Source organism: Corapipo altera, unplaced genomic scaffold (assembly GCF_003945725.1).
Source record: "Corapipo altera isolate COAL_440 unplaced genomic scaffold, ASM394572v1 45, whole genome shotgun sequence".
Taxonomy (NCBI): Eukaryota; Metazoa; Chordata; class Aves; order Passeriformes; family Pipridae; genus Corapipo; species Corapipo altera.
Genome location: NW_020884877.1, coordinates 17974283 through 17986923, shown reverse-complemented (window position 1 = coordinate 17986923; position 12641 = coordinate 17974283). Strand labels below are relative to the sequence as shown.

Here is a 12641-nt window from a genome sequence, read left to right as displayed (position 1 = left end):
CCTCAACATAGCATCATGTCAACTAAGAACAGCACAGAAAGCTGAAGTCTTTCCAGCATTACTGATAGGGTGTTTTTACATGGAAAGTCAACTCCTGATAGAAGTTGTGAAGTAGAAACAGCATTTTCTGAGAGATCAAGGATGTACATATAGTGAAAAGGGTGGTATAAGGAAGTCAAAAAGCTTTAGCACTGTTGGTTAGATCTGCTGGTCTGATAAACTAGCTTTGGTGCAATACCAAATAAAGAACAAAGATGACTTTGCTGGTCTTGCTGGCAGCTCTGCTTTCAAGCCAACCTTTACCACAATTTGGCTGAGAAGAACAAAGTGTGATGGAGGCAACTGCAGACCCATAAACCAAGATGGTAGTTCAAGGAATAACTTGAGCAGACATTACTGCCAAAAAGCAGCAGCCTTGACCCCACAGCTGGTCTTTCTCCCTCCTGGTGTCTTCCCCTTGCTAATGAAAAGAACAAAGAGAAAAAAAAAAAAAAAAGGAAGTTCAGACTGCTTCTTTTACCAATGGTGCTGACTCATAAAAGTGGTAACAAAACACCATTACACTGTCAAACAATCAGGAATTAAACCAACATTGGTTTTTCATACACAAAATAAAGCAACTGTAGCAAACACACGTGGTACCTCTGTCTGTAAATGAGCCTTACAAGTAAGGCAATAAACAGCATGCACAAACCTGTCTCCTGTAAGTCAGTAAAATCCTGACATCATATGCAGCAATGCTGCTCTGGCCTTAGGGTCAGATTTTCCTTATAACCTTATCTGAAACAAACCCAAGTCAGTCTTTTCTCATTCTTTAAAGGATGACGTTTTGGTAGACACTTATCACTTATTAGATCCAATACTTTCTGACTGCTGAAAACATCCTATTTTCTCTTTACAAATTATGATCTTGTCCAAAATCCTTGTGCATGCAATTAGAAAAATCCCCCCATGTTAAGACTTTTACTTATCATTTCCTGTTCTTTTTGATAGCTGTAATTTATATTTGAATCATTCAAGCAGAAGAGCTGTTCTAACTCACTTCCTTAGCCCTCATCAATTTTCCTCACATATTGCCTTCTAATTTGAAACTTCACTCCTGGTTTGAACCAAGAGATAAACTTTTTTTTTGTGAACTGCTGTTTTAACTCATGCAGCTACTTTTTAACTCTAACAGATTCCAAATTCTGAGAAAAGTGGTTTTAAGTGGTTAAGAATATCATTCAGATGTCTGAATCTCAAGCCACACGACTTATTCTAAAATTAAAATGTTGGAGACTTCAGAGTGCATGATAATGAACGATTGCTTTTACAACCAAAAACTTAGTTCTGAAGTTCAGCTACAAAGATTTAGCAGCTGCATGCTGAGCAATTACAGGATGCCATTCCTTGATGCATCCAAATAGCTGCTGGGGTAAATGTCTGACTCCACAATGAATCACTGTCAATTCTAAAATGAAAAAATAAAGAATTAAGTAACACCTAGGAAAGCTTCCAGACGTACTGCTAATACAACATTTTAAATATATTAGAAATTAACTGCCAAGAAGAACTGGCCCTGGCAGCACAGATAACAGTTTAACTCAGGTGTATAAGTGGTTATAGCTAAAATCAGAGGTGACACAAGTAGTGCTTACAGCTATAGTCACCAATGTATTTAGGAGCCCAAGTGGTCAGCACAGCTGGCACATACAACTGCAGCACCTGTGTGAGACAGCCTCCACCTCTGGACAGCCAAGTCACTTTAACCATGTCTGGTGCTATGTATGGCTAGAGATGACAAACACTGTGTCAAACACTAGCCAGGAATAAACCAGTTCATTTGGGCACAGAGCTCAGCTCATCCACAACTTTATTAGTTATGTTCTTGTTCTTAGTACAAGAATTCAGCTGAGAAATCATACCTCTGAACACATCAGAAAGTTATAGATAAAGGAAAATACTTTTAATAAGTACACTTGGAATTGAAAATTAACCTTAAAACACTGAAGTGAAAGAGAATCTGCCCAGATAATTACTAACATTTTAAGATGAATTAATCACTTCGCCTATTCTTACTGCACAAACACAGTGCTAAGCAACTGCTTTCGGGTTTGTCCTATACAGCGGACAATTTCAAGAAAACACATTTTTAATAAGAATATTCATCTGCACTTTTCTTAGAAGAAATTCTACCTTTGAAGCTTATCAATCTGTCCAACAGTTGGATGTTTAACGCTAATAATCTTATAAACCATCGTTAGTTTGCTACAACGGCCACAATAAAATGAAGTTGAAAGACCATGTATTGCATTTCCTTAAAACAAAAAATAAACCAAATATTTTAATTTTGAAGTTATGCAATTTCAAAGTTAAAATGGAACAAGAGAATACTAGAATAAGACTTCACAGTGGAACAAAAAAAAAAAAAGGAAAAACCCCAGACCCTAAGGAAGTTAATTTCACAGGAAAGATAAGGCCATAAAACCACTAAGGCTATCTTGATTAAAATTCTGCAAATTCTAAGCCATTGAACTTCAGGGAGTTATTCCTGTTTTCAGTAATATTTTCATGGTTGACTCTGCCTTTTTGCACAACAAACATCTGCTTAGAAATAAGCTTAACTAATGCTAACAGGAAAACAACATCTACTTCTTTCTAAAACTAGAGTTCTAGATAGTTTTACCAGTCCAGTTTCTTGCCAAAATGAACTCTGCCATTGTTGATAATCTGGAACTATCAATAATAGTATTCACATGGACATTCCCACAGATTGCAAAGAAACTACTTATACAGTAAGTGACAGGCAGAATTTGAACACGGAGTTTATCATTCTGAGTAATTTGCTCTACCCTGAGCTTCAGAGGACAGACTTAAACACATATATCTATATATGTATGTGCACATGTGTGTATATTTTTCTCAAGGTATTTAGTTCTAATTGATGTAGTATCTGAACCATTTGCAGATGTTAGTACATTTCTGTACAAAATCTATGAGAGGTAGGAAACTACTATTAAAAAGTACTTTTGACAAGAGTCAAACATTAACAGTTTACCTCAGATTATCCAAAATATCGGTGACAGGACAATTTGAATTTCAAGTCACCATCTTAATCCCTATGAATAAACTTTATAGGTGTGGTTGACCTGGGACTTTTATTATCACCCAGGACAATGACTCAACATAGAACTTATTTCAGGGAATGAAGAAGGTGGAGATGGATTCACTCATTTTGAAAGACAGTTGACTGAGAAATGTCACACCAAAATAAGGTCTTTTGATAGAAACATAAAACACGCAGATGGGCTAGATGTTTCTTTCCATCATCTTATATATTGGAATACAAAACCATATATAAATAATAGTAAACCAACAATAATTAAGTCGCAACAGAAACGTTAAACCAGAACGTACGAAATGGTCAGCACCTTCAGAGCAGGGAATTCCCAACAACTTATCAGAATACATAAAGAATGGTTACATGAAAAGCCAGAGTGCCTTTTCTAATGACTAAGCCAGTCTTTATTCCTTAGTGACTTCTGAGACCACGACACTCCTCACCTGACAGTTCTATGTTTGCTGGCAATCTGACAAAGTCTGGTTCCAAAGTTAACATGATTTTGTCACTACAGCAATTAAAATATTGACATAATGCTGAAACAATGACTTCCTTAACTATTTCCATCTTGCATTAGCCTCAAAAGGATTGCAGAATATTGTAACGGAGAACGGAGGCAGCTCTTAGGGCACTTCAAACAACCAAAAAGCCCCTGCATTCTTCTACTGGTGTTGCAGTGTGCAACACCAAGTTTAACTAGCACCTTTAACCAACTGAAATCCTATATAGTGAATTACATCTTGGTATTCTTCACCATTAAAGTTACTGAAGCCTTCAAACATACTCTATAGCTCCTCAGTACTATAGGATACTTCTGGCTTTCTCATTTCAAAAATTGTCCCTAATTCTGGAATATTTACCCATATAGATGTGTATTGGAAGTGTTATTATTCATATTTTTGTTTAAGCTAAACACTGTAGAAATACTTTTTCTAAAACCCAGTTTTGATAAGTCTTTCTCACAAGTAGCATTCAGAGATATGGAATGCTGAACAAAAGCCAAAAAATGTCCCTGTTTCAAAGGTTAGTAGCCTAACTCAAATGTTTTTTCCAAATTATACAGAGTACTTTCAAATAAGCACAAGTACTATCATAATTAGGATCAGGCAAGCCAAATAGATTGGGTGGAATAATATTAAAGCAATTTAAATACTATTTGATTCTGTTGAATATAAGTTTAAGTCCAACCCAAGGATACACCAACTATTCAACTTGGGTTTCTCATGGAGGAAATTCAGAAGTCTTCTGGTTCTCTGTCTCAATAAGCACTTATTTATGTCAGAAGTCTAACCCCATGCAGTGGCACCACTGGGTATGTAAATATGCACTGGCGTAAGCAAGAGTCTTAAAATTCAGACCCATATTTTCAGAACTCTTCTTGAACTCTGGAAGACAGACCACTAAACACTTCAAAGGATCTTGTCCTGCTGGTGGTTGCTTTCATACCGGACAGAAATCAGTGGAACTGTGTGCCCAGCTCTGCAAAAGCCCAGGTTTATCCAGTGTGGGTGCTGCTTTCCCGGGCTGGCAGGAGGCACGTTCCTGGCCATGCCATGTGTTCACAGATGTGTGGCACACCCACTCTGTCTGTCCGCTCCCACAGCACAGCTGCAGTGGGCCAAGTTAACACAAAGTTGTACTGTATGTTATTTCTACATTACATACTTCAAAGAGTTTCATGTTGTAATAGGTTATTTAAAACCTTAGCTAAATGATTAGCTAAGCTAAGCCAGAACAACACACATGCCTGTAGCAATACAAACAGTTCCAAATGGGTCACCATGGCCGTGCTCAAAGGTGGGCACACAGGCGACACACAGCTGCCAGTCACCTGCAGAGGTTGGAGTGACAGGGTCTCCTACAATCCCAGAGTAGCCCACTGAAAAATGTATTGCATCTCTGTTTAAAGCATTATTAGCAAACTATACATATAGGTAGAAAAGAAAGAAAAACACCACAAGACTTGAAATTCATTCATTATTTCATAGCATGAAATCTCCTCTGCAACACACCAACCACCTCTTTAGTGCTTAGCTGAAGAGAACTCCAAAGCCTGGGCAGGCAGCATTGTACGTGGTAATGCCCGAGAGACATCATTACTTCCAAAGCAGGTAAAAACAACCTATGGTCTGGTGAAAGAACGCTGAGTGAAAGAGGCATCACCTACTTAAAAAAATAAAACGAAACCTCTACCCCTTATCTTAGTGTGTTGAGTATGAAAGGAAATACAGAGCCTTAAATCAGAGTCTCTTCTCTGAACACAACTTGAGGCAAGAGCATTGGACAATAACCAGAGTCCCCTTGGGAAGACTGGAGGTCATGTACCACAGGGCTGCACACAAGGTAAAGGAAACCTTCAGGTCTTGTACCACTATTTTCTTTGGGTTTTTTCCATTCCTTGGTTTTAAGAATTACATATTCTTGTTTGTAGATTTGTAAACAAGTATCTGCATTTGATTTTACCCTTACCTGCCTGGTGTTTTGAGTGATTTCAGATTGTTGCAGGGGCACAACCTGATAAAGTTTCTGTGGGTCAGGTAAATCTTAAAATAGGATTGTGAATCACCTCAAAGGAGTCAAACGTCTATGAACACTGCTTCAGATTGCCAAAGATAACTAGATACTTCTCCATTAAGTTGCAGCAGCCTTCCTGGGAGCTGGTAACATCACAGGCATGAAAAGTGGACTGCAGTGACTAACAATGCTGAGAAAACCTCCCTATAGCTCATCCGAACTCACCCCTGCACCCTGAGATTTCACTCGAGCACACTAAAAATGGAAGTGCCACACACATACCTCGAATATCCCAAAGGACTGAATTCTAACATTGTTATGCTGTAGTACCCAAATGACAGAAAATATGAGCTGCAGTTAACCTAAGGAGTCATGTTTCCACTTTCTTGAAGCAAAGCACCATATGGTAGAGGAGACTCAGATATAAATGAACAGAAAACAATAGATGGTAAGGAAAGAAATAAATTCCCTTCTCATCTAAGCAGAGAAACAGAAAAAAACAAACCAGAATAGGGTGTGAAAGTGCCACTGTCAAAAATCAATGATGAAATAAAAAGTTACGTATATTTAGCTGCTGTAAAGAAGTATGTAATTTCACAAGCAGGTAAGGCTTAAGCTAGACTAAGTTTGATATTCACCTTGCCCTGGTGTTTCTGCTGTTCTTCAACCAAGGAAAATGAAGCCCACATAAGGCCCCCTAGAACAACATGTTGTTTGTTTCCACTGAACCTCACAAAGTTATATCAACTGAATAAGTAAATTCTAAACACCCCCTCTCTATTTGTCACATTATTTTTCCAGAGTAGAATACTTTAAAAAAATAAGACACACACCAGTGATTTCCTAAACAATTATAGGTAAGCGAACAACACAGCTTTTATGAGGATACATGAACAAAAAGGTATTGTTATATATTATACTATTACATATTTGTACATATCTGTAATAATCAGCTTTTATTTTGCAACCGACCGTGAAGCTGATATATCTTTATACTATATCACAAATTCCAAAAAAGACATTTTTGAAGCGTTGCAACTGTATTTCTGTTTTGAAGAGATTATAAAACTTCAAAATATTTGCCAGGTATTTTTTAAGCCAGTGCATCTAAGTGCACAGCTCAGGTCTTCAAATTGGTATAAAGTTGTATTGTTAAATATCAATTTACACAAACAGTAATTAAAGTTACTAAATTTAAACTGCCAGAAATAAACTAATTCAAAAGACATGAACCTAGTTCATCTTGAATCTGTTTAAAGCAATCCCTCACCAGCATTCAATTACTTCAACTGCAGTTTAAAACTACTTTGTGTGTCAATACACAGCTGCAGCTACACTGCCTTAACTGCAGTCTCTTGAGGAAAACAGAGCTAAAGCTGTGCTAATCACAGTAACCAGCCCTTATAGCACATTTTTTTTTATTGTGTGTACTTTACCAAGTCGCTGGGTTAGCAGGCTTGTGCTTATCTAATCCATGGTTCCCCTCCACATTTCTCCTCTATTTCTAACTCATCCCTTCCCTTTCCTGTTGCATCAGGAAGCTGCAAATACAGTGACTTCTGCAGGGTTGTTATAATTACCACAGTACACCGCAATTCTGAAACATATGCAAAATAACTCACAATTACTCCAACGAGGTTTGAGAACTTTTAAGTGTGCTTCTGTTGGCTTTAGAAAATTTCTGACCAACATACTCCATCCAGGATCAAAACACCTCCATGCGCTCTTCGTTAGTACTACAGATTTATAAGCCTTCATGCTGTCCAGCAAGGAAGATGTTTTTAAAACAGATGGATGTTGAATAAGAGAAAAGCATTCATAAGAAGCTGGAAACAGATCCATGAGGGAAAGCCAGTAAAAAAGGTTCCTATTCTCCACTGACTTCTTTTGTTACTCACCATCTCGTGCAACAAGCAAAGGTCAATTTTAATCACGACTTTAAAAAAAGGAGGGGGGGGGGGAAGCAGATCAAAACAGTTATAATGTCAAATGATCATTATTTTTATTTACTTGGTTGCAGCACTGTGCGGATGTTTTAGGAGCCATCTCAAGCTCTCAGGAAAGGATTTCCCCCTCCCTTCCTTCCTTCCCCTCTCCTCCCTGCCAGCAGTCCTAGTTTAAAGGATCTAACCCTTCAGAAATGTGTTAACTCAAGCAATTTTTTTTAACAGTTGGAAGTTTCAGGGGAAAAAAATGAACCCAAAACAAAACAGCAGATGTTCAAGACACAGACTTCTATCTTCCCTTCCATATGAATTTTAATGGCAAAGACACATACTTTGAACAATAACACTTACAAAGTGATAAAAATATATTGTTCACCCTGTTAGAAATACTAAACAAAACCTTCAAATTGCTAAAGACAATCATATCACTTTTCATAATCTATAACATCATGCCTGACAAGATAAGGTGCTTCCTTTTATTTCTTTCATTCACATTTTGTTACAAGTATAGAAACCCACTGACTGAGTAGTTTTGCTCCCTTGAGAATAAAGCAGAACTTCACAAACAATCTTATAGATCCACTTAAAAAATTAAAATAGCTGGTACTTTATATAGGAGTTTAGTCTTGTGAAACCCAGGTAGACCCTTTAGCATTGTATACAACGTAAAGGCAAATAAAGTCTGTCACAGCAAACCAGTGATACAAAATTACAATAGTTCTGAAACAAAGAAACAAAAATACACTAATCCCATTTATTTGTGTAACCAAAGATACCGGTTCAATCTCAGGCTTCTCAGCTCTCCCTCCTACCCCCAGCACCATCCATACACACAGGAGGTGTCACATCAAATCGTTCTGGGCAAACTGCTCCATGGAGCTGCATGTTTTGAGTTATGACCATGCCCGGTTCTTGTAAGTTTAATGAGGCTCTTCCCACACACACAGACACCACAGACAGTGTCAATGGAGAAATAATAAAGTAGAATTACAGGTGTAGCTTCTTGATAGGTTAAACCTATAGACAGAGTGAAAGGCTAATCTACATTTTTAGCCTGAGACTGGTAAAAGTTTTCTTCATTTAACCATCATTAGAAACCACCTTAACCTTCAACTTTTAATAAAACCCAACGTGCGATATGACACCTGATGTTATCAGAGCTGCACCAAAAGACTGATCAAAACCTTTGTCTGTCTCTCCTTACACAGGCCAAACATCAAATCAGTGTTAAATTCCTCACGTGCAGCGTGCAGCTACGCCCAGTTAATCTTCTGGAAAGCAGCAAACTATGTAAATCTCCTTATCCTGGTGAGATAAACATTACGGTCATCAAAATGTAACGAGAACCACTGTTACTGGGCAAAGCTGTTAAAAGGCACAGACACTGGGCTGAGCACCCAGGCTGTGGTGGCAGGACCCCATACTTGCCTCCATCCCAGGCCTCCAGAGCTGCTTCTGGCTTCCTCTCCAAGAAACCTGAGAGCAGAGAAACCTTTCTGCACTAAGCGATTTAAAAGCCCTAATCAAATAGCTGCAGTAGCTCTGTAGATTCAAGGAGCAGATGGCAGGAGAAAGCCTAATTTTCCATTTATGATAATTTTACAGAGTATAGAAATATTTACTCCAGAGGAGCGCCTCCTGATTTACATGAGAATAATAAAAGAGGGAGGAGGGACAGAGAATCATCTTCTCCTCAACAAACCAAGAGCTAAAAAAGCCTGTATTAAGTAGGATATTGTATGTCATTTTGTTTCCTTCACATTACGGATGCAGACGTGCATTCTTTGCATAGCTCAAGTAACCTTGTTAGTAAAAATATTACCTTACACCCACCTTTTTCAGACAGGATGTATAGCCATGAGTGTTGTGATAGGTTATTACTGCAGATACTGTGTGGTTTTCATTTTTTAACTAGGCCTGTATCTGCATTTCAAGTCAATTCTCAGATGAGCTGACATTCATTTAAGCAGTGTCTAACTTTTAAGCCTGGTAGGAATATTTTTAACATGCCTGTCTGCCTGTAACACAGGAAATCCTTTTGAAAACACAACTTCAGAGACCATATTTTAGTACTCTTACGAGTACTCTAAAAGAGGGAAGATGACTAGGCACTATCCAATCAAATCTGACCTGAAATTGAGAATGTCAACCGGCTCCTACATGCCTGAGTTACAACAGTGCAGACATAGCAGGTAACAAGCGTAATACTATAAGCACAGATTTGTTTATAAAACAAAACATACTTATTTGGGAAAATAAAAAGAGTATGGGTAAAGCTCTGGACCTACTGTAGCTATATGGTATTTTGTCAATATTTTAAATTAAGGCAGAAATCCACACTACATTACATTGCCTTAAAAATAAATCAAGATAGTGTCACCTTCCATTTTATCAATTAATCACTCATCTTTTCACCAGAATCTTCTATAGACTCTTAAAAATGAAACAGAACAGTGCTAAATATGAAGTGTTCTTATATTATTCTGATATCACATATATATATTACAATACCAATAGAGACATACAAGCAACTCAAAAGACTTTAAATTCATTTTTAAGTTAAAAATGTTTTGGTTTCATATACTGCATGCTGTTAGCATAAGAAATCCAGATGACAACTTTTCCTACACTAACAGTACCTAGTGACTCAGGCTAAAGCACAACTACAATGCAATTGTCTCAATATGGGTTACACAGAGAACGCAGACACTTAATTTGAACTTTTCTAACTATCGAGAGTTGAAAAATTTGGCTTGCAACACTCTTCAGCACTGTTTGACATCAGCTCACCCCTGCAGGTGAAGTCTGAGTGAAAGGGAGATCAGAAAGCCAATCTTTAAATGACATTAGTCTACATGAATGAAGTTAATAGGAGTGTTCCATGTACTTAGCTGGAGAAAGGCACAGACCCTGGCTCCTTATGTAGGAAGTGTTTGAGCAGAGAATAGCTACACACTAACAAAAGAAACCTTTGGTACCCAGGGTCTTAAGCCCACATAATACCCCTGCATTCATTTCTTTCTCTGCCTATTGGGAAAAAAGGCTCTGTTTGTTTTCCTGATTCAGTCGGCCCTTTTAGCTCTTTGAATCTAAGGAGTGCACTGTGAAAAGAAGAGCATCTTATCAGCCTGCTCCAGACCAGCAGGCAAACTCACATCCGCACACAAAACACAGCCCTGCCAGCACGAGGCCTGGCCCCACTGCCCTCCACTCCTGCCAACATCCTGCCCAATGCCCAACACACTGCACAGCCACTTAAGGGGCCTTCATCGATTAATGGTCCTTGCAGGGAGAGCACAAAATAGCATCTGATAAATGAGCTTCATTTATAAAGTTTGCAGAAGCACTAGACAAGTTCATCACCATGGCCATATCTAGGACATTTATTAACAACAAACCAAAACCAGCACACACAATAATCATGTTTTGTTATGTATGGACTTGAACACTTCGAGTACAAGATACAAAGATAACTCCACGCACTGCTGGTTAGCATCTACAGAGCACTGCTGAGATAACACACCAGTGATTCTTATTGAAAAGCTATTTCTGTAAAATAACAGGGAGTAGAAAGGAAACTCCAATTTTTGTTTAAGTTTCAAGAAAATATGAGAGTCTAACTTTCACTGCCACACAGATCATGTGCCGTCCCAACAACACACCAAGAATTCAAAATTTCCAAGCCCATTTCCTCATTATTTATATGAAACCCTTCACCGTGCGCAGCAGTGGTATCTGATTTGCTATTTCTGCCCTTAACGTATCCCAACCCCAAACAAAATTGGGCAAACTTCCCCAGTATTGCTGACTGAATCTGTCAAATTACTTGTTTTAACTACTAAGAGCAGCAGACACGGAAGGATTTTTCCTCACCTGGAAAGAAGCCTGCCATAGTATTTTTGGCATGCTTTGTCAAGCTGGGAGCTTGTCAGTGACCTCTACTCCATTTACCCTCTGGCACACACATACAGCACCGTTTTCCCACTAACTTAAAAAGTAAGATTTTTCTTATTTTTTTTTAATCAAAGAGTCAATGAAAAAATAACACGCTAAGCAGAAAATAATGTAACATTAATACCAACACTGCGTGTGTGTGTGTCTGTGTGTGTCTGTGTAAAAAGCGCAGCCAAAGACAAACGGCCCAGCAAGGTTGTAACCCAACTATTTCAAATATTTTATTTCCAGCGACTAAACAAACAAACAAAGAAATACCTCTTTCAGTACTGCTCCACAGATGTGAGTGCTCCGAGCTTTATCAGAGCGATCCCTCTGCCCATAAAATGTCACAGGGTCCCCGGGTGCCCTACCCGGGGGGAGCAGAGGCTCGCCCGAGGAGCGGCGGCGGTGGTTTTCTGGAGGATTGTTTGAAAGAAAGAACGCGCCCAGACCCCTTCACTCATTTCACGCCGAGCGAAAAACAACCAGCCTAAAGTTTCGCTGTTGCGACACCGGGTCCTTTCTAACCTGTTGCCGAGCCCAGCGGGGCCGCGGCCGCCCCGCACCGCCCCGCACACCCCGCGCCGCCCGCTAAGGTGACCCGGCGGCGGCCGCCCGGGCACTCGGCAAGGTCACGGCGCGGCTTGTGAGAGGGGGTGAAAAAAAATATATAAGAAGGAGAAAAGAGTTGCTTTTTGTAAATCGAGAAGCGAAAAGGCTGAGAGCTGCAACTCACGCCAGTCGCCACCTCTCTCCCCACTCCTCCCCCAGCACCTCGGGGCTGCTGGGGGAACGCGGAGGTGGGAGAGCTACAAACCCAGACACACGCCTCCCTTACCTGCTTCCGATACGGGGTCCGGCTGCCGCCCGCCGCGCTGCTGTTGCTGCTGGGGAAGATCATCGCCCCGCCTGATCCCCCGCTCCCCCTCGGGATGGGGAGCAACTTTGGCGGCCGCCGGGCTGCGGCGCGGCGGGGCTGCAGGGCGCTCTCCGCCTCCGTGCCTTCTCCGCCGGCTGCGGCTCCTCGCTCCCCGCGCTCGGCCCGCGCCCCGCCCGGCCCCGCTCCGCGCCGACCCTACCCCCCGGCAGCCGCCCCGCCTGCCATCCACGGGCCCCGCTGACCGCCGCCGGCTGCCCCAGCCCAG

At 40.2% G+C, this 12641-nt stretch overlaps 1 protein-coding gene across 4 annotated transcripts in view; it reads right to left on the bottom strand.

Annotated features, from left to right (window-relative positions):
* Nucleotides 1–12641, bottom strand: part of RBMS1 (RNA binding motif single stranded interacting protein 1) — a 145479-nt gene that overhangs the window by 80749 nt on the left and 52089 nt on the right. Inside the window, exon 1 of one of the 4 annotated variants that reach the window (XM_027636964.1) lies at nt 12335–12469. The exons of 2 other annotated variants lie outside the window; for them this stretch is intronic. In XM_027636964.1, coding sequence (XP_027492765.1) covers nt 12335–12397 — 63 coding nt within the window. In that variant the 5' untranslated portion in view covers nt 12398–12469. Of the gene's footprint in view, nt 1–11772; nt 11878–12334; nt 12470–12641 lie in introns of those variants that run through there. One more of the 4 variants, XM_027636965.1, reaches the window with a different exon arrangement.